A 22,503-nucleotide genomic window follows, 5' to 3' on the forward strand; every position below is an offset into this window, starting at 1 on the left:
CCTGACATGCCATCACTTCTGCATCCCAGACAGGAAGAAGGTAGGAGGAAGGATACGTACTCATGATGAGAGCTTAGCCAGGGCTTCCTCCTGCTGCAGGTTGATTCCACCTTGAAATCTAGGGTCTGGTCGGTGGGGGAAAATGAGTGTACATTTACAGAACCACTTCTATGTCTCTGTTACAAGAGGTAAATATTCATATTCCAGATGGGAATATGGAAAGAACTAACAAATAACATCTAGGCTTTTTCTTACAAATTTAGAGGCAGACAGTCAAACAAATAGGTGAACTCATGACGGTGTCTGCCTCTGGAAGGCAGGAGTGGGCCTCGGAAGGGAGCCGAGGATGTATGCTCAGCCTTGCAGTGCTCTGTGACTTCCAGTGAGCAGCTGCGGCCAGACCTGTGCCTTCACCATCAGGACCACACGCTGCAGCTTCATTTCCCACCTTGCCTGCGCTCGCTCTCGCGCTCGCTCTCTCTCTCTCTCTCTCTCTCTCTCTCTCTCTCTCATCTCCTCCTCTCTCCTCTCCTCCTCTCTCTCTCTCTCTCTCTCTCTCTCTCTCTCTCTCTCTCTCTCTCTGTGTGTGTGTGTGTGTGTGTGTGTAATATCAAGGTTGGGGGATATGAGCCTTTGGCCCAAGACATTCAGCTGCAGGTTTTCTACACTTCCCCACTTTTTCTATTGTTGAATTTAAACATGTTGATGAAAAATGAAATATCTCTTACTTAAGCCTTCTGTCTATTCTCCTGACCCATTCTGGATTGTAAGTAGGTCCAGGTTGGCAGTAGAATCCAGCACTTATAGCTCTTTCCGTCCACAATGCTTTGTTCAGGAGGAGCCCACTCACTCAGGGAACAGACTGCCTAATGGAAATATGACACCAGGGCCCAGGATACAGGGAGGAGGGGAACCGGAACCTGGGCCCATGAAATTCAGGAAACTCTAGAAGGTAACTGTGCTGATCAGAGAAGAGCCAAAGGAGAGAGTCCCTGGTTTCCATGAGGAATGCACCGGGTCTTATCATTGTGAGGCATAATAGGTTTTGTTTGTTAGCTCTTTAAGACAAAAGGAATTCTCGATCATGAGAGAAGCATCCAAAAAGGAAAACAACACTGGCCTTGTATTTAATCACTTTTCATTTCCTCAGATACAGGCTATGTCATTATCTGGCTTTGGCGCTAACATCACTTAATTAGGGGGATTGCAGCAGCAGTGGGAACGGGAGGGAGAGTGGAAGGGCAGCAGTTTAAGTGGATTGCCAGCAGGCACGTGACGTGGGCGGCGGTGAAGCCGTTAAGGAGGTAATTCTGGAAGGAGCCCTTGATGTTGATCATTTGTGAAAAGGAGATTTTTTTTCCCCTCCCCACATACGTGGTTCTGTACACTTGTCTGCAAACCTTGAGCATCGTTCCATCTGCTCATCAACGTTTGGAATCACTAACACCGTGCCACTTTGAAAGAGCGGACAAGGTTATTAACTTTGGTGGGAAATGAAAATTTGGCCTTAATACACACGTGAAATTGAATTGTCTGTAACACAAAGCTTTGGAGATTACCCATGCAAAATGAGAAAAGTATATGAATTTAAAGTTGTCCTCAGTACAGTGGAAAGTAATTCTGCAGACTGCATTTTTGCTGCATTGAAATCCATGACCAGATTGGCTCTATTAATTTAGATTTAAACATAGGCTGTGTCTTCTAAAAATGGTAAATGAGATGGAAAATGTACTCTACAGGAAAAACTGTTTCTGGAAATGCTTGAGGCAGACAGACTCCTTTCTCCGTGTCTCCAGCTGCTTCTCACTGAGCTGCCTTCAGAGGGGGAGCTCTGTCTCCTGCCACAGGCACTTGTAATAAGGATTTGCAGCCACAGCCTCAGTTACTCCATAGGCTTTAAGGGAGGTCAGGTACAAAGCAAGCAGGGACCATGGCAAAGACCCTCCAAGCTCTTATGTTAATCTCCAAAGTAGCGAAGGGTGTGGGGGGAGGGTCCCTGACAAGAAAAAATATTAGAAGACTTGAGTGTATTTTCTCAAATGTCCAATCCCTGCCTACAAGGGAACCAGAGTGTAGGGTTGGTGACATGAACTAGCTTCTCACACACAGAAAATTGCCTTTTTAAAAAAAGCTAGGTTTTTTTCACCCTTACTTTGAATTGCTTTATATCACAAGGATCGCATTTTGTGTTCATTATTAACAAAATAGCCACCTACCAAAAACCATTAGTAATGCTCAGTTCATCCATGTGTCTCTGGCTTGGAAAAGTCTTTATTACGTAACAGAAGTTGAACAGTGAGGACTGCTAAGACAAATAAGTGACTCCTTCTGCCTTATCCTTAGAGCTGCCTCGCAGTGACTAGAGCTGAGGCTAGAGGGACAGTCACCTGAAATCGCAGATGACTTCACATAGCGTCTAAAACCCAACCCAGACGAGTGGCTGACACAGCAGAACACCACAAGCTGCCTGCCCTCATCTCTGTGTGTGTGCTTGCATTGCAGGCATCGCTCTGCTCTACTTGCACCTCCACGATGTGTTTGGCGACCCTGCCTACCTGCAGATGGCACACAGCTACGTAAAGCAAAGCCTCAACTGCTTGAGCCGACGGTCCATCACCTTCCTGTGCGGCGACGCGGGCCCCCTGGCTGTGGCCGCTGTGCTCTACCACAAGATGAACAGTGAGAAGCAGGCGGAGGATTGCATCACACGGTAATCATGTTTGTTTGTGAGGACTGTTAACCTCCACATCGTTAGGGTTCTGCACATGTTCACAAAAGAACATTCTACTGAGTTTGCTTTGCTCTCAGCAGGCAAATCTTCCTCCTGTGTTTAGTCCATTCTCACACTCCTCTTATGGCTAAGGAGTAGCCTTGTAATTCTTAATATAAGGTAGAAGGGCACTGGCATGGTGCAGGTTAACATCAGTTCCCTCAGATCAAAGCCTTGATCATGGGATGACTAATTCATGCTACTGTCCCGAGTCAGCATTTGAAAAGGAAGTGGGTCTCTTCTCGTAAGCCAGAGACCAAAAACTAATTCCAGACTAATACCTTTCTAGCTGGGCTGGGGACACACCTGTAGTCGTGCTTTGAAGACGTTATTGCGCACTCTTGAACTCATAAGAAGTTGGGCTGGCATGCAACTCCCTGGAGGACTTTTTCATTTGCTCAGGGGGAACCTATGGCAGCAGGGAGAGTTGCACTTCCAGCACTGTGGTCATCCCAGAGTCATCTGTGCCTTTTATATTCTCGCTCTTCTTTCCTATAATTGCTGCTAGAAATGCATAAGTATCAAGTTGCTTTGTTGAGGAATTCCTTCATGATGCACGTTGTCCTTCCAAATCCATGAGTTTACATCCATAGACTCAGCCGAATGTGTTGGACGAGAAGTTTATGCTGTTATTCCCTAAACAATGGGACTGTTTACAGAGTTCTTCAGGCATAACAGAGATGCTTCAAAGCGTAAGTGAAGGTGTTCACGGGTTGCATACCAATCCCCATTTCATATGACAGATGCAAATGCCACTATATTTTAGTATCTTTGGAGGGTGCCAGAACCAATCTCATGGATGCCTAACAGTAACTCTGGTCTGTGTGTGTAGTTCATCAACAGGCTCTTTGAACTATTGATTTATGATTATTCTACAAAGATAGAATTATTCATACCTGCATTGCTTAATGTATCTATAACTTGTATAGGTATGGACACACACGGAAGTTCTCCATTCTCCCCAAATTTTGTCCCATATAAGGTACTTTCTCATTATAACAAGTATTTTTTTCCTACTGGAAATTATAACTGCAGAAGGGAAGCAAAAGCATCTTTTGCTCTACCTGTAACATTATATGGACCAATATAATGTCATTTTCTGCACTGATATTTTTAAAAATAACTTTACATCTGTCAGAAGCCACAAATTTATAGTCTAACTTCAAATGAAAAGCTACATTATCTAATGTGTATAGGGGGGGGGGGAGCAAAAACCCTATGGCAAAGAATTGTTTACCATAAAACCACACAAGCTTTCTCCATGCTTTCCAGCCCTCATACTGCTGGGAGAGGCTGTGCAGACTTCTGGGGGACGCCATTACAGTCATACACAGCTGTGAACCCTGCAGGTGGTACTACTGACCCACAGAGCAAGATGTGCAGGACCAGTAGTGCAACAGGGGAAACCAACTGTTTTCTGGCTGATTTGGGGCCCACTCACCAGGAGGTAGTTCACGTCTGATGCTGTAAGCCTGGTCAAAAGCCCGCGGCTGAGGAGGTTGAGTGCTGTGTGGGGGAAGCTACTGCTGTTGTTTTTGCCAACAGGACAGGATGCGCCTGTCAGATTACCTTGTAAATATTTATGCTGATGCCCACAGTTGGGTGCTATTGTCAGTTTTTGTCAGAGAAGCTTCTTTTGCACTGGATGGCGGTCACTGTGGAGACTCATAACTGATGTAAGCAATGAAATAAGCTCTTGTTGAGGACTTAACCTTAGGACATCACATCGCCCCTCCATTCTCAGGGCGGCTAAGATAGCTGGAGAGAATGTGAAAGCGTGAGGAAAGGCCATTGCTCTCTTGACCTCTCAGGAGACCCATACAACATTGGCCTTACCAGCAGCATCCCTTAGTGGAGAGGGGAGAGACTCACAGGCCATGCCAGCCCTGAGCATCTCCTCAGCAGTCAGCGGCTGCTGAGGGCAGGGGACAGCAACTGATAAGATGCCCATGCATTTGGGACAATCAGGCCCATGCTCCTGCCTAGCCAGAAGAAAGGTAATTTTCATTAAACTCATGGGTTTCACAAAAAATAAGATTAAAATACAAATTCTAAAAACTGTCACCAAGCGTGACCAGAGTGGTAGATGACACAAAGCAATAAGTTCTCTACGGGTCTGAGTAGACTGAGCTCCTCCCACAGCGGTTGACTGATGTAGGACAACTGAAGTCTGAAGCACGGACACTGCCTTCCTCATGTGTTAGGTGTTGCACCACCAGTGTAATACCAGTGAGTACTTGAGAGCCCTCAGATGGTTTTCTTCAGTGTCACTCTGGATTACCGTCAGGTACATTATAGTGGTTTCCGTATGTCACACACACAGTCACCTTCCCTGAAACACAGTGGCCAAGTGGTAATCTTCTTTGTTAAGAATTGTAATGGTATTCGGTGGAAACACGGTGTTGAGATTGATGGGGTGTGTGCTCAATACTGGCTATGCAGAATTAAATGCACACCACTCCCAGTCTGCACATAGTCTCCAGGAGCTCATGTGTGGAGCTAGGTCACAGGGGTTGGTTTGCTTGTCACGTGCAGTCAGCCTTTTCTCACATCCTAAGGACCTGAAACACTTTCAGGGGAATGATAACATGTGCATTGTTAAAAAACTAAAATACTCAGATGAGTAAGCTAAGACCTGTTTTTTGTTTATTTGATGCATTGCTTATAAATATCTTTTGTGATTCATGTATTTTTAAAAAATTATGACACTTCAAGAACATTTTATTTATGGCCATAACGCTTGTCATGTACAATTAAAACACAGAATGTGAGATCAGGCATTGTGGTTTCCAGATTTCTACAAGTTCAAGGCCAGCCTGGTCTACAGAGTAAGATTGTCTCAAAACAAAAGGGGTGTGTGTGTGTGTGTGTCTGTGTCTGTGTGTGTCTGTGTGTGTATCTGTGTGTGTATATGTTTCTGTGTGTGTGTCTGTGTGTCTGTGTGTTTCTGTCTGTGGGTGTGTCTGTGTATGTGTGTCTGTCTCTGAGTGTGTGTGTGTGTGTGTGTGTGTTTCTCTGTCTGTATGGTTACTTCTATACTCCCATATGTATGCGCATGTGGCTGTGAAAGGGAAATGTGCTGTTTGTGGCCACGGCTTTGACTGCCTAGCTTCTTTATTTCTTGAGCACTGCTGGGAATTGCAGTGCTCGCTTCACCTACATCTCCTCCCTTGTGGTGACAGAAATTCCTTTAGTTCAGTTTCTAGAAATGCAGAATTGTTTTATATCACCAGGTGTTGAATCAGCGTGCTTGCTTAGTTTGCTTTTTAATGAACCATCTTCCTGGTGTCACATCTTCTGGGGGCCTGGGAGCATCACACACTCATTTTCTTCAGCAGTGGCTTTGTTGTGCCCACTGGCCACACCATCCCGTTTACCTTTCTAGCATGTTCTTGGGTAGTAGGCACTCACTCAGAATCAGAATTTTGAGTATGAAAGAATAAACATGCCTTTAATAATAATATATATGTTACGTTATAATATATATATATAATGTTTATATGAAGAAATTAGAACCTATAGAGATGAGTTTCCTTTAGATTTTAGTTCCTAACCTTGCCTCTGGGGGTCTTTAGCTTCCAGAGCAGATGGCCCCTCTGAGGGTGTCAGGGCCTTGCACTAATGGAGATTGGAGGCCTCTAACTTCCCGCAGGGGTGGAGGGCGTGGGAGGGGGTGGGAGAGTCAGTGACTACAATGGCCATGTTGTACTATTGCAAAGGGCCTGGTTGAGTGACAGGATCTCTCACTGGCTTTCTCTGCTGTCTGTAAATAATACCTGTAGCTCGAGGAGCTATGGCTTTTTGAACAGAGAATGAGATGTGTGTGGAAGTGTGATAAATCAGAAAAGGAATTTTAAAAAACCATTTTAAGTCTTTTGACATAATCCAAGACAGAAAGCTCCATTAACACCCTGGGAAGTGCCAGCAGGTGCCTCGCAGAGCGGTCTTGTCTTTCAGGGTCTTTATTCTTCCTCCAGTGGCAGCAGTCACTGACTTGGTGGTCTCTTCTAAAACCTTGTTGCTATTAATGTCAGTCTATCCACACAGAAAAACGGAGCCACAGAACTACACTGGTGGGTTTGGGAGTTTCCAAAAAGACATAAAATATCCTCATTACTTTATCTCAAGAATGTAGCATGAGCCGCGCATGGCTTCAAGCCCTACCCTTAGTATCAGAACCAACTAGTAAGCACTGATAATCTGAATTCTGATCCAGAAAAGAAATATACCACTTTCATTATAAGACTGAAATCTTTTGTGTCTGTAAGAATTTAAACTGTGTTCCTATATGCTGTTATGACCAACCCTAGGGCAGAAATGAATTTGGTTTTATAATGTTAATAGTATATCGCCACCTAGTGGCAGTGCAGGTGAGAACACTGGCATTTTTGTAATCAGTGGTTCAATTCTGTTTTGGTAGGATCTTCACTGGACTGAATGCAGTAATCGTTCAAAATATTCTTCCTAGGGCAGAAGTGACAGTGAAGTCTTCCTTTTTGAATAGTTCCTTTGGTCACTTTGCAGAAGTAAATCAAGTTCGTTTTCCTTTCCAAAGTCTGTAGAATTGATACATTTGTATTTAAACCTGGTCCGGTGTTCTGATCTGACCTTGAGGTGCGTGCTCTGGCCCCTGTGGCAGCTCAGTCTGTGTGTAGCCTACAGGTCTGTTTTCTTGACCCCAGTGTTACTCAGATACAAGTTCTGTCATGAGGGGAAGAAATATGGTTTTCTTAGCAAATGTTTTTATGTTCTTCTGAAAATGAGGATCTGACCAAGCTCCTCTGCCTGGGGCATGTAGATTGCCCTCCCAGATCTGCCCTCTCAGAAGTACCTCCGAGCTCTGAGGACTCCCCTGTGTAAAGTCTACTGTTACTGTGAACTTATTTTAAAGAAGGAGACTTGTATAGCCTGGGATGAGCAGGCACTGATCCTGCCGCTCCTCTCGGGGCTAAGGGATAGAGTGTGCCTGCTTGCTCAGCTCCTATGAAGCCTCTTATTCCCTGAAGAGCCTTGAGTTGCCTAGTCACTCGCATGGGTCATAGGAGAAAAACAAGGCAGAAAAGTCTGCATAGCATCCTTTATAGAATCAAAAACTGATTTAGAGTTAATGTGCCAGTTATTTGTGCTACTCAAAGACCTGCATAGGTATATACTGAAAACTTACTGAACCAAAATTGTCGAATCACCAGGCATGTAAAACAGATCCCTGGAAATAGCTTACAGTAAAACTGTGTGGCGCGCCATACGGCTACATCAGTGCCAGTATTTATAGTATTAACCTGATTCAGAACCCAAAAAGTGCTATGTCATTTTTTTTTAGTTTGTTGCCACCGGGACTGACCTTGACTATAATTATATATTTATATGTTTTCCTTAAGAAACACAAGAAAAAGTGGAGGGGGAGGATGTACCTGGGAGGGTGAGCACTTGACCATATTGCCCACAACACTGGGCTCTTCCCTAGCCCTGCAACAGTGAGATGGCAGAGTGGGATGAGAAGTGAAAAGTGACATAACCCCTGATCTGTGACTCACACAGCCCTGTTGGCATTGAGCAAAGCTTAAACAGTATTATAAGAAAACAGAAACATCTGGCTGTGGTGACCCTAGCCCTGGGATACCACTTCACTGTGAGTTTATTTCCTATAATTGTGAAAGGGAATAAAGAGAAAATACGAGCTAGCATTTATATATTTTGCTAATTCGAAGTGCTTTAATTACTTGCACCATGCTGTTCTTTTTTAAGCGCCCCCCCCCCTTTTTTTTGTACCAAGGAGCAAACATGCATAAGATATCCTTTATTCCAGAAATGGAGAGAAGGTGCCGTACTAAAAGCAGAGCACAGGTTGTTCTTGCACAGGACCAGGGTTCAATTCCCAGCATCCACGTGGTGGCTCACAATCTCCCTAACTCCAGTTCCAGGGGATCCCATTCTTCTTCTGACCACTGCAGGTACCAGGCACAAGTAGGGTGCACGTGCATAATTCAAAAGAAACATACATATAAAATAAAATCAATAAATCTAATTTAAAATTTTGTTTAATTTTTAAAAACAGACGTTCTTTATACTTTTCCTCAGCATTTGTTGTATATTTGTCAGCTGTCTTAGTCACAAAATCATCTCAGTGTGGCTACAGGAGCAGGTCCTTTTCATTTCAGACACCAAGTGTGCCTTTCCCTCCCCGTAGGTGACAGAAGCGGCAGGGAAGGGGATGGGAAAGAAGTCTTTTCCTTCTCACAGATGCTCATCTGTCTAACTATAGCCTCTCTACTGTATGTGTAGATGTGCGTCTGGCCTGCTGGAGCAGCTGATACAGTTTTATGTGACTGGGATTCTTGTGTTCTTGATCTCGGTAAATATCGCTGGCCTCTAGGGATTGTGGCTATATCCTGTGTATCTGTATGTATCCATATGGCTGTATCCATAACATTTTAGCTGCACCCTGATAAAAGCATGGCCCATGGCCTAGGTCTACCACATGGGCAAACACTTACTAGGAAGAAGTACACATATGATAGTTTCCGAAACTGCTCTTGTAGCCCAGAGAAAGCCATACCACCCCCTAGAGTAAGTGATAAAGACTGAGGAAGGCTGTGCCCACACCTGCAGCCCTCTCAGCTCATCCCACCTTCCTCACACTCCTCACTGCTTCTGTTAGCAAGTTCTTGGTGTGGGTTTTGATAACAAGTGTTGAGTCCCTTTGGCTACTGATTCCAATACAACTGTTTACCCCATGTGAGTTGTAACCCTGTAAATGCTGTTCAACCAGCTGAGTGTGAAATCAATTAGAAATGTCTGCACACTCTGCTGCCGGTCCAAAGGGGAGTTTCTGTTCTGACAACAAATCAGAGAATTTTAACATCAAGATTCATTCTTATAGAAGAACAGAGATGAAATGTTATGCCTGGCATATTGTAAAATACCAAATAACATTTGATTTTCCAGAAAGTCCCTGGGCCTTTTATACTAATATTTTGTCAAGTCCTGACCAAAATTAAAATGTTTGATAACTTAAATGGGATTACATTGAAGTTCATAAACAATTTAGAGAAAATTGAGGTGTGTTTTCAAAACCTGATGTGATTAAAAATTCTAAAACAACAGGGAGATTCACTGCTCAACAGAAGAAAACAAAACAAAAACCTCACACGAACTCATTCTCAGAGTTGAGGCTACCTCTCTGTGGGTTTTCTTTAAGCATACCTCTCCTGGGGTCTTCTTCCCCTACTTCCGCTGCCTGGGGCCTGGTTGCCCAGTGGTATTTGTTTCATCACGCGCTTGCTTCTGGGCCGAGTGACACAGAAGTTAGGTGAGCAGGGTGTCCCCCTCCCATGGAACCACAGTGCCGCTAGTCTCTGAGGAGCGTTCTCTCCCTCACAGTTTCAGGTCCTGTGGGTTCCCGTTACAGTGGCTTCTGCTTGAGGCTTGAGATGCCTGTTCCCCAGGAGTAAGCCACAGCGAGGGAAGCAGGGCTTCACCCTCTAGTCCTTTACTCAGGACTCCCCTTCCCTCTTCATCCCTGAGACAGAACTCCTTCAGGAGTCATTTTCATCCCCCTGGTACCCACTCCCATGTTTTGCGCCATACTGAGCTCAGGCCAGGGGAATATTGGAAGGGAAAAAACCCTACAGTCTACTATTTCTCAGAGTCTGCCCCACCTATCTGCTGCTATTTCCTTTTCAAAGTCCTCACATAGCCAGCTGGTGTATTCTGTCTGGGCTGTTAGAGCTGTGTTTAATGGGAGAGGGAAAGGTGGAGTCTGCTCGCTGCTGCTTAATTGGAAACAGAACCCATAAAAACTTTGAGATGGCGCCACTGCATTCATCAGCAAGACCCTGATAGATTATAATGTGTAGTGTGACAGGATACTGTTTTGCAACTTACAAAGAATGGGACTAGTCTTGTGTGTACTTGATAGGGAAGAGCTATGAAGGATATTGCAGGGTTAAATTCATATTTAGACATAAATTTATTTGTATGTACATATATCTATAAATACACACATACACTTTCTCTTCTCTCTCTCTCTCTTTCTCTCTCTCTCTCTCTCTCTCTCTCTCTCTCTCTCTCTCTCTCTCTCTCTCTCTCTCTCTCTCTCTCTCTGTAGCCAAGGATGTCTCTAAATATAAAAGCTAGAGGGCTTTATGCTGTTTGCATGAGTTACCTCGTGGCCGGTCAGGGTGCATTGTAGATGAGAGGGATGCAACATGCACTTGATCAAAGCCAATAGCTCTGAGTGTCGATTAGTCCAGGCTGATGCTGTAATGGCAGCAGTTGCCAGCTCCTCCCATCCCCGCTGCTTAACCCAGGTCTTACAGTCTGCATATGTGAGAAGCCAGGGGGAGTTCAGTAGCCTTGTGCATTCTCCTTGTGTCTGGCCAGTCCCGTTGTGAACTCAGTATGGGCTAGTCTTTAAAACTGTGGTTTTAGGTAGGCAAGCTTAATGAAAGACTTTATATGTCAGTGTCTGATCCCTGCCAGATGATCATAGAAGCGTGTTTCTATTCCTAGGCTCATGCACCTGAATAAGATTGATCCCCACGCACCTAATGAAATGCTCTACGGCCGCATAGGCTACATCTTCGCTCTGCTTTTTGTCAATAAGAACTTTGGAGAGGAGAAGATCCCTCAGAGCCATATTCAGCAGGTAGTAAATACAGTGTTGTGGGGTTTGGGAGTGGTTTAGGCATCTACTCCCATACTCTGTCTCTCCACGTAGCACATCCCATGTAGAAAGATCATGTGTTCAGCCTCTATAGGTGAGCCACAATCAGAGAGCCAACAGCTTCACAGTTGGTCCGTGCGAAGCTCTGTCATGAGCAGTGAGAGTCAGAAGGCCATCCTGCTCCGTTTGATAGTTCAGAGGTCCTTTCTGGGCAACATGGAGGCCATCTCTCAGATACAAGTCTCTCCTTCAGTGCCTGGAGGAACTTTTGATTCTCTTTGAAAGACATGTAATAAATAAATAAATAAATAAATAAATTGATTAATTAATTAATTACTAAAATAAAAATAAATAAATAAAAAGAAAGACATGTAGATTCTTAAAAGTGTTAATAAAAATAGCTGAGGGTCCTCCCTGCAACTCTGTTATTCTAGGGAGAATAACATTCCCCCTTCTCTGAAGGGAACTGTGTCCTTCCTGGTGGAAGGTGGTATCTGATTCCCTACCAGTAATTCAGTACTTCTTAACAAAAAGTCCCTTGATCCACCAGGAACATGTTTTGTCAAACCATCCTGTTGTTTTGCTTGGCTTTCTCCCTGTAGATTTGTGAAACAATCTTAAACTCTGGTGAAACCCTATCTAGAAAGAGAAACTTCACAGCGAAATCTCCACTGATGTACGAGTGGTACCAGGAATATTACGTGGGGGCTGCTCATGGCCTGGCGGGAATTTACTACTACCTGATGCAGGTAAGGATGTTTCAGGTGAGGCTACAAGAGGACCCACACGTGTAGGTCTTGGGTGGGGAGCAGATCCTGATACTGTCTCCTTCTGTAAGTCACTGTGTCACACTCCTTGCAGTCACCTGACCTCAACAGAGGGCAGTAACCAGGGTGCACCTTCAAGTGTGAAAGCATAAAAACAGCATCCTGGGGGTGGTGCTTGGATCTCAGGTGAACGTGCACTCACTGAGCACCACTGGAGCAGGATCTTGACCTCTAAGTCTGTCTGAAGTGCTCTTTGCTCTCAGAAAACACCTTGAGTTACAAGTATCATTCCCTGTTATAAATAACCACCCTATTATAAAGAAAACCTACTGAAACAAAACTTCAGGAGTAAAAACAAAATCAATAATAATAATAACAAAACCAGTGAGCACACACTGCCTGAGGCTCACTAAGAGAGTAACACCAAGAAGACTGCCCAGTGGATGTCATGTGACTTGCTTGAAAAATAGCAGAATGTGCTGTGCCCCATAGTTTTTTTTTTTTTTTTTTTTTTTTAAGGTTTTTAGAGACAAGGTTTCTCTGTGTAACAGTCCTGGCTGTCCTGGACTCGCTTTTGTAGACCAGGCTGGCCTTGAACTCACGGTGGTCCTCCTGCCTCTGCCTCCCGAATGTTGGGATTAAAGGTGTGCGCCACCACACTCTGCTGCGCCCCATAGTTCTTAAGCTCTGACAATACTGGGAGGCTTCAACTGAAGTTAGAAAGACTGAAGACAAACAACTCACTGCAATTAACTGGGCTTGGGAAAGGTCAGAGAGAGAGCTCAGGGGGCCATTTTAAGGGAACAGTTGGCACTTGCAAATAAGACTTCATGTCAAAAGAAAATGGATCCTTTGTGGCAGCAGAGGTACATGTCTCCCTTACAAAGCACAGTGTCATGTAAAGGAAGGTGCTGCCCTCATGTGTCCAGTATATGTCACCATCTGGCTGGAAGAAAACAAACAACCAGTGTTCTTCTTGCCCTCAACCCATGGCTGCTTTTGAATAGAGCCACAGTTTGGGAACTGTGGTCAGAGGTCACCCTGCATTTGCTTGTTTGTTTTGTTGGAACAGTGATCATCCATCCATTCATTCATTCATTCATTCTACTTTTGGATTAAAGTTGTTTAATTAGCACTTTTGACAACCAAGATTTAAATTTCTTGTTCTGGAATGTTTCCTTGATGACTCTTAGTTCCAGATCTACATATAAATTCTTTCAAATATTTCATGAAAGGAAAGTTTGTGACTCCTGACTTTCAGTGTGAGTTAAAGCCGTACATTACTGAATGAGCAGCCTTATTGACCTGTCATTAAATCTGATAGTCAAGAGCTATCTGCCTACACTCTTTTTGTTAACTCTAATAAGAAATCTGAAAACCACAGTATTGGTTTTTCGATTTCCAGCCTGTTATCTATTCAAAATGATAGAGTTTTTAGTACTGAAAATCCATTTGGAATGTGCCTACATATCAACATAAAATTGAACAGTATTATTTTTAGGCAATTCCTGGAAAGTATTTCTCTCTGTTTTAATACTTTCTACTGAATAAGTATTCTTTGTGTAAAGTTCTATTTTTACATGTCTTGAAGAACACAGAATCCCGAGAACACAATGCATCACATCGTTCCTGTACCATCCCGACTGTGCACCCTTCACTCGCATGCTCCATCCTTTGTGTCTTTTAAAGAGTGAGCAATGCAGTGAATTAAAACCAGAATCAAAAAGAAAATGACAAAATTACACCTCAAACGACATTCACATGCCCTGCGTCATACCATGCCATATAAACCTATATCCTAGGATCATAATAGTCAGGGTACAAGTTGTTTCCAGTTTGGAGTTTACCCACACTGCAGTTCTTGGGTCTCCCAGTTGCAGACAGCACCCACCACCTCTCACTCTGAAAGCAGGAGCTGAGCTCAGTGGTCAGTGTCTCTGCACCTGACAAACACCTATTTCACCCGTGTTTGCAATCACTGACTTAGGAAAAGTCCTTCTGAATACGTCCATAACAACAAACAGTGGAAATAACACATACAGAAGGCCTTACGAGTTAGTTAATGGCTCAATTATATGTTTTTTTCCTATTACTTAAAAATAATAAAGCATGGAACTAGAAATGATCATACTGAATGAGTTAACCCAGAAGCAGAAAGACTTACATGATATATACTCACTTACAATTGGACACCAGCCCAAAAGACATGTCCCATGAAAGTCTTCACTTACCAGGAGATTGGGATAGTTGTGAGGACATCCTATTGGGACTCTAGATAAAAGAAATATAGGAGAATAGTGAAATAGTAGGATCCAGAGAGTCCTGGAAACCTACAAGAAGAACATCATGATGGGTGGATCGGGGACCCGGGGGAGTCTGCTCAAACTATTGCACTAACCAAGGACAATACAAGCAGTGAACATCGAACTCCCACTCTGATCTACCCAATGGACAGGACATTCTTCACAGTTATGTAGAGAGTGGGGACTGACTCTGACATGAACTCTGGTGCCCCATATTTGACCACTTCCCCTTGGTGGGGAGACCTGGTGGCACTCAGAGAAAGAATAAGCAGGCTACCAAGATGAGACTTGATAGCCTGTGACCATACAGTGGCGGAGGAGGTCCCCCTCAGGCATAGACCTAGGGGAGGAATAGGGTGAAAGCCGGAGGGAGGGAGGAACAGGAGGATACAAGTGATGGGATAACAATGGAGATATAATCTGAATAAATTAATGAAATAAAAATTTTAAAAATGAATTAATAAAAAATAAAGTAAAAATCATAACAGGTTAAAACAAGAATATCTAGCTAATGAAAAAATTGGAAGAGATATGAAGCCTTTTAATGCCTTCACATTTCCTGTTAGGCGTGATTTTCTTGTTTCAAGTTTTAAGCTCATTTTGAGTTCTAAGAATGTCTTTTTCTTCAGCAGAACTAATAGCTCTGTTTCTCCTTTGAAGCCCAGCCTTCAGGTGAGCCAAGGAAAGTTACATAGTTTGGTGAAGCCCAGTGTAGACTTTGTCTGCCAGCTGAAGTTTCCTTCTGGCAATTTCCCTACATGTTTGGATGACACCAGAGATCTGCTTGTCCACTGGTGCCACGGTGCCCCCGGGGTCATCTACATGCTCATCCAGGCCTACAAGGTACCTCGTCTTTTCATGTTTAACAGAAAGTTTTTAAAAAACATAGCAAACAAGGTTAGGTAACACTGTTCTCATAATCATTAACGGATTGTGAGCCAACTGTTGGGTCTGAGGTCATTCGTTGTGCTAAATGGGATAGCATCCATCCCACCATAGTGGATGCTATTCCATAACACTGACGCAGTAGCCAGGCTGATAACAGAAGTGGCAGAGCCAAGAGAAATACCCTAGAAGCATAACTGAAAGCAGAATCCTTACACGTTGCTTCAGGAATGTGAAACGGTGCAGCTGCCGTGCAAACAGATTGCTGGTCCTTTAAAAAAAAAAAAAAACAAGCATTTCACATATGATGTAGCAATTCTACTCTAGGTTTATGCCGATGATAGATAGATAGATAGATAGATAGATAGATAGATAGATAGGCGGGCTTATGCTGATAGGTAGGTAGGTAGATAGATAGATAGATAGATAGATAGATAGATAGATAGATAGAATGAATAAATGAATACAAAACAATTCAAAGAGATGTGTTCACATGACTACTCATGACAGCTCTGCTCTAAGTCAAAACATGAGAACTATCTAAGCATCTGTTCTGTACCAACAGATGAAGGTCCAAGATATGGTATGTGCCTGTGGTGGAATAGGATCTGGTCATAAAAGGGAATGGAATTCTAATGTCTACTATAATACTAATGTATACTTTCTAATGTATATTTTGAAAACATGCTAACCAAAACAAGTAGACACCCAGAAATGCAGTACAGAAGAGGAAATTACACTTAAATGGGGTGATGTCCAATAGTACATGTCTGGGGTACACAAATTATAGACACAGAAAGTAGAAGGGGTCAAGAGGGTAGAGAACAGGGAATGACGGCCTAACACTTAATGTGTAATGATAAAAATGGAAATGATGTTGGGTGTCAGGCTTCATGACTATAATTAATACCACTGAATTATAGGCCTAAAAATGTAATCCCGGTGCTGCAGAGTTGGAGGTAGGAAGATCCTGAGAGCTCACTGGCCAGCTAGTATTTCCCAGTCCTTGAGCTGCAGGGTGAGTGACAGACCCTATCATGAAAAATAAGGTGGAGAGCAACTAGCAGAAACACCTGACTTGGACCTTTGGCCTCATAGGTACCCACACACATCCACACAGAAGAACACATACACACAAAAATATAATAGCTCATAGACCATTCCCCAGTATGTACAGACACTCTCATTGGGGAAGGGTGTCAGAGTTACTCGAGCAGCTGGTATGTGCTCTTTGGTGAGGGACTAGGTGGCCAGCTAGGCACTGCTGTTTAGTCACATGCACATACATCCACACGAGATCAGGCCCAATCTTTTAATAATTTGTTTATCTTGTGTGCATTGGTGTTTTGTTTGTATGAATGTCTGTGTGAGGGTGTCAGATCTTAGAGTTATAGGCAGGTGTGAGCTGCCACAAAGATGCTGGGAATTGAACCCAGGTCCTCTGGAAGAGCGTCTCTCCAGCCCCAAGCCCAGTTAGTTCCATTAGTTTGCTTCCCTGTTGCTGTGATAAAACCCTGAGTAAAGCAGCCTGGTTGGTGTGGCATATATGTTAGTCCAACACAAAGGGAAGCCAAGGCAAGAGACTGAAGCGGACTGAATGCTGTTTACTAGGGCCCGTCCCCTGCCCGGCTCAGCCTGCTTTCTTACACTGCCCAGGACTACCTGCCTGGGGATGGCACTGCCCACAGTGGACTGGGCCCACCCACAGCAATCAGCAATCAAGGAAACACCCCACAGACATGGCCACAGGCTAGTCTGATGGAGACATTGCTCAGCTGAGAGTCCCCTTCCCAGGTGTGCCTAGGCTTGTGTCCCTGGCAGTACCACACACTCTGTTGCTGCATTCCTTATTTGCGTTGTGTCTCCTTTCCTTCCGCACCCTGCCTTCTCAGGCAGGAGGAGCTGTCTGGAGAATTTTCCCTTACGCCCCTCATGATGGAACTCACATATGTCCTTTGACTCTAGGTGTTCAGAGAGGAGCAGTACCTGCGTGACGCCTACCGGTGTGCCGATGTGGTCTGGCAGTACGGGCTTCTGAAGAAGGGCTACGGGCTGTGCCATGGTGCTGCAGGGAATGCCTATGCCTTCCTGGCGCTCTACAACCTCACACAAGATGTCAAGTTCCTGTACAGGGCCTGTAAGGTAGGAGCTGGGCTGTGTGTGGGGAAGCAGCTCCTTGGGAGGCGGGCTGGGCCCATGAGCTTAGAGTTAACAAACATGTTCTCTAAGGGAAACCTTCAGGGACTATTCAGTTAGGTCAATGTTCCTTTAAAGGGTAGATTCTGCTTGGACATCTGTGGGAATAAAGGCTGAAAGAGGGAGGGTCATTTTGATCTTTGGCTTGCTCCGCTTATTAAACTCCTCCCCAGCCCTGTACCTGCCTTCAGACCACCCGGTTCTCAACATTAGCTCCTTATCTCTGACTCAGTCGTTTGGGAATTTTTCAAAGTAACAGATTTCATGAGTTCCCAGGATTTCCGAAGAAACAACTACAGCAACTGAACTTGGTCTCTTTTTCAGTTTGCTGAGTGGTGTTTAGACTATGGCGAGCACGGATGCAGGACACCGGACACACCCTTCTCTCTCTTTGAAGGTAGTTTTTCCACACATGGCATGTCTTCTGTTACCATCAGCTGCTACTCTGCCTGGTGATGATGCGTTTGAAGTCTGCTTGTAGCTACAAACTGGTTTCTATAGTCCATTTTTAAACACTTGCCTTATTTCCTGATGTGTCACATCAGTTAGCAAGGCTGGGGATGTAGCCTAGTTGTTAGAGTGCTTGCTCAGTGTACACGAAGTCCTGAGTTCCATCCTTCACACTGTATAAGCTGGGCATGTCGCACACACCCACAGTCTCAGCTATAATCCCAGCATTGAAGGGATGGAGACAGAAGAGGCAGGAGGATCAGCAAGTCAAGGTCATCCTCAGCCATTTAGCTAGTTTAAGGCCAGCCTGGACTACATGAAACCCTGTGTTAAAAGAGCAAGGGGGGAGGAGAGGAGAGGAAAGGAGAGAGAGAGAGAGAGGAGAGAGAAAATTAGCAAGCATACCCCCACAGACTGTAATGTTAGTAGCTGTGATGAGCCACAGACACAGAGCCTCAGGGAGGTGAGTGGCCACAGTGCTGTGCTGAAGGAACACACACTTAGCCAAGTGACAGGTAGTGAGTGGCTTGGACTTGTTTGCCTTCGTTCTGTCTCCTGCCTCCCTGCTGGATAAAACAGTAAAGCCAAGAAGCCCTCTAAGGGCCTCTGATGTTGAATACAGTGTATGAATTACAGGATGTGTCCCATGTCTTAGGATAAAGTTGGTGATAAAAAGGAAATGAGGCACTTTATGAAATGGAGCCCTCTGGTGTAGTAACTTGTGCTTCTTTCTCTTGCCTTAGGGATGGCTGGAACAATATATTTCCTGGCTGACCTGTTAGTCCCCGCAAAGGCCAAGTTCCCTGCATTTGAACTCTGAAAGGAACGCATGTCTCCTGAGCTTACAGCGTGACTCTCTGTGTATTCCTCTGGGCTGCGTGTTTCCATTGCTTTTGAAGGAAGCAGAATGAAACTGTACTTGACATAGTTGGGTTTTTATTTCCATTATGTCTCTTTCACAGTTCGGCACCTTCCTTTTATTACTTACCTTTATTTAAAAATGTACATGAAAGGCATTTTAATTGTCTTCCAAAGGGAAGGGGGAATGACAGGTACAGTATTCTGTGACCATTTACATGTATTTATAGACTTATAGGAAATCGCACTCTTAAGTTTATGAATGTAATCATGCGTCAGTGCTCTTTAAAATGCTTTCTAAAACTCAGTAGTAAGCCATGCCTGGTAACGTGTGATCCCATGTACAGAGGAAACTGAGGAAGGAGGACCACAAGTTCAAAACCAACGTGGGCAACTTAATGAGACCTTGTTTGAAAACTAAGAGGAGAGAGAGATCTGGGATATAGCCGAGTAGCATCCAAAAAGGCCCAGTGCAGATAGACAGGGGTGTATGTAGATGGCCGTTGTTGAATGTTGCCTTCTGTCTCTTCTAGTGAGTATTTTTCCTCCAACACAGAGTAGTTTTATGACTGGGTTTTCTCAAGTGGTTGATTATTAAAGAGGATAGGAATGTAACCTATGCTTCAGGAAGGAAAACTGCAAGAATTACAGATTAGACTTGGGACCTAAATGTCATTTTTTCAATTTCTAATTTCTGTGTGAACTAGAAATACCACTTTAAGTGAGGTACACGGGCACCGTTTTTCAGCAGTGTTATCAAAACCTAAAATGGTTGTGATGCACGGTGATGCCCATTCTGATCTGAAAGTTAATCCACCAACTACAGTTCCTTGTTTTCTGTTACATTTTAGAAATATTTGTTTTAAAGGTGTTTGTCCTTCAGTATTGATACAAGATCTGGAAAGTAGCTGTTTGCTGAGACAGGATTCCACCTGACCTTTGGCTGCCCGTCACAAGTTTGCTTAGATTTTACTTGCTTTTCACTGACTGTGCTTGAGTGTCACATGTCATCCCTTTCTGGCAATTGATTTGACCATTGATCTTTTCACTAAATAGTATAGAATCTAATTCTGCTTACAAAGCAGGTGGAATGGGAGATGCTGTAACCAATAGCTCTAAGAGAACACAGAATTCTTATTCTTAGGTGGCACTGGGTGTTACAGCCTTCGTACTTGCACCAGGTGAGTTTTTGCATGTCCCGGGAGCAACAGTCTGTCAGATCCTGAGACCACGGAGCCAGGTTTGTTTGTACATGAAGGCTCCCTGGTGCTTCAAATCCTGAACAAACGCTTTTTGACTTCTCAGGTCCTCCCTCCCCCCTCCATTTTCAGAGCCCTATCCAGACTCTTTGTAACTGACCTGGGAACATTTTCCAGCTTTCAAACAACAGGGTCTGAGAATATTTAACATGCTATTTTCTGACTCTCTTAGTCATGCTATTTTTATTGGAATTGAATCCCCATGAAGTGTGTATTGGTTGCTAGGAGGAATAATTCCATTATTTTCTCTTTGACACTGAAATAGCTAATATTTTGGTAAAATTTCTAGCTCTTTTAAGGGTTCCCACAGTACGATCCAAAAATTGGCCCAGTACTCAGTCCCAAGGATTGGACAGCCCCTTCTCTGACCCCTGTACATCAGGGACTTGTATGTTGCCACCCTCTGAATTGCTGCTGGAAGGTGTGTGTACAGTGTGCCTGGTGAAGGCTGTGCACCGACGGTGCCAGCATTTATAACTGAGACCTGAACACAGCAAAGAGCATCTGAGTGTCGAGGTGGCTGCCTTTAGAAAGGAAAGCCCATTTGGTTTAGTTAATGGTTTGTTATATTCTGCCTGCACAGCTATAGTTACTTATTAGAAGAAAAAGAACAAGTATTTTGATCAGTCAGGAGACTTTATCACAATGCTCCCACAGCATCCTGATTAATGGAGCCTCAGGAGGAACACAAAGCAGGAAGAGTGTTTTGAGTAAGACCCGCATCCCTATCTGAGCTGCCTTCTACATATTGTCATCCATCAGCAGACCCATCGACACCAACAGTTCAGCGTTCTGTCTTCACTGTAGCCTTTTAAAACTCATTACACTGACAAAGTATTTATGCCACTGTTGACTTATACTCAAGAACTTGGAAAGTTTTCTGAGGCTTTCACACTCAGGCAGAATGCAAAGCTCACACCAACACCTCCCTGTGGGGTAGAAACGTTACCACTCCAGCGTTGTACGGAAGCACTATTTTTTTTTTTTTTTTAAGTACTCGGAAGCACTACTGTTGCTGTTGTTCTTTTCTCTCAGGTGTTTTTTTCCTTGACTTAAAAACCTTCTGGAGGTTGCTTCCAGAAAACTTGCTAGCACTGCTAATCTCTGTATGAGACTGGATGGTAAAATGTTAAGAGCCTGCCAGACAGTGCATTTATCCTTTGTACGTTTCCGCCCTTAACTTACGTAAAATGTCAGCGTTGTCCTGACCACTTCCGTAGATCCCCTCAGGTGTTCATTTCATTCCAACCGTCAGTCTTTCATCTGGTTCCCTTTCCATCACGCATGGCACGTCCACTTGACATCAGAACCCCCTGTGTAGATAGAGTGAGATAAAAGGGAGGAATCTAGGTCATTTTTCTCTTTATTCCCATTTCCCGGAGTAGCTGAATTGCAACACTACACTCCTGTGTAGGTCAGGTTGTTTGTGGTTTTATGCTGCCCTTACTGCTATCGCCTAATTTTGAAATAGTCTAAGCAGGACCATCTGTTTATAGTCTCCCTATGCTCCTGGGACTCAGGTGTAGTCCCTACTTCTTGTTCTTAATTCCAATTGCCTTTCCGATGCCCGGAAGCATGTCAGAGAAGGTTTCCGAGTGTTCTGTACCGCTGCCCTGTAGGAGAACTGTTTACATCTGGTAAACAGGATTCAGTGTGGGGGACATCAAGGAATCACCCCCAGGCTCATTGCCCACTTGCTGGGATCAGATCTGAATGCTCTGGAAAGGATTTGTCTGGCTGGTCTTCAATAAAATGTTCTCAGGGCAGAGTATCGCGTCCTGTTGTTTGCTATGGTTTGAACCTGGAACGCATTGCTCTACAATGGTGGCTAACAGCCTCCTTCTAGGAATTATCTCCCTCACAATCCTCAAGGAGCTTTGAATTGAGGTCACAGAATGAGGCATAATTATAGGAATAGGAAGTCCACCCAGTCACCTGGGAGACTTTGAACCACCTCTTCTGTGATCCAGCAAACCAGCACATCAGAAGTTTACCAGTGTATGCTAAAGTGTCCTTCCTCTCTCCTTTCTGTTGACTGAATGACTCATAGGATAGGTGAGATTATTTTTTTCTCTCCTTCAAATGAAATGAAGGTATGCGTGTTGGCATCAAGTCTGTAGATGGGAGTAGTGAGGCATGAGGGACAGAGCCTTCTGGTAGTCACCAGACTCCAAGTGACCCAGTTCTCTGTTTACTCATGCCTAGCACAGTGGAAATACACAGTTGTCATTGTATTAAAAAGTACTAATAAATGTTTAAGTAATTTGGCTCTCTCTGCTTACCCATAACTTGTTTGCTCATATGTTTTTTAACAAAATTCTTTGTTCCTCTCATAGTCTCTGATCATTAG

The 22,503-nt window shown here is 44.0% G+C and overlaps 1 protein-coding gene across 1 annotated transcript in view; it reads left to right on the top strand.

Moving 5' to 3' along the window:
• Lancl1 (LanC like glutathione S-transferase 1) overlaps nt 1–19,810 on the top strand; it is a 34,701-nt gene extending 14,891 nt beyond the window's left edge. The window contains exons 3-9 of the mRNA XM_051154157.1: nt 2,503–2,710; nt 11,282–11,417; nt 12,038–12,184; nt 15,166–15,348; nt 17,356–17,532; nt 17,911–17,983; nt 18,780–19,810. Of these exons, the coding sequence (XP_051010114.1) occupies nt 2,503–2,710; nt 11,282–11,417; nt 12,038–12,184; nt 15,166–15,348; nt 17,356–17,532; nt 17,911–17,983; nt 18,780–18,856 (1,001 nt within the window). The 3' untranslated portion in view covers nt 18,857–19,810. The remainder of the gene's footprint in view (nt 1–2,502; nt 2,711–11,281; nt 11,418–12,037; nt 12,185–15,165; nt 15,349–17,355; nt 17,533–17,910; nt 17,984–18,779) is intronic.
• Nucleotides 19,811–22,503: the final 2,693 nt, after the last annotated feature.

This window comes from Acomys russatus, chromosome 12 (assembly GCF_903995435.1).
Source record: "Acomys russatus chromosome 12, mAcoRus1.1, whole genome shotgun sequence".
Lineage (NCBI taxonomy): Eukaryota > Metazoa > Chordata > Mammalia > Rodentia > Muridae > Acomys > Acomys russatus.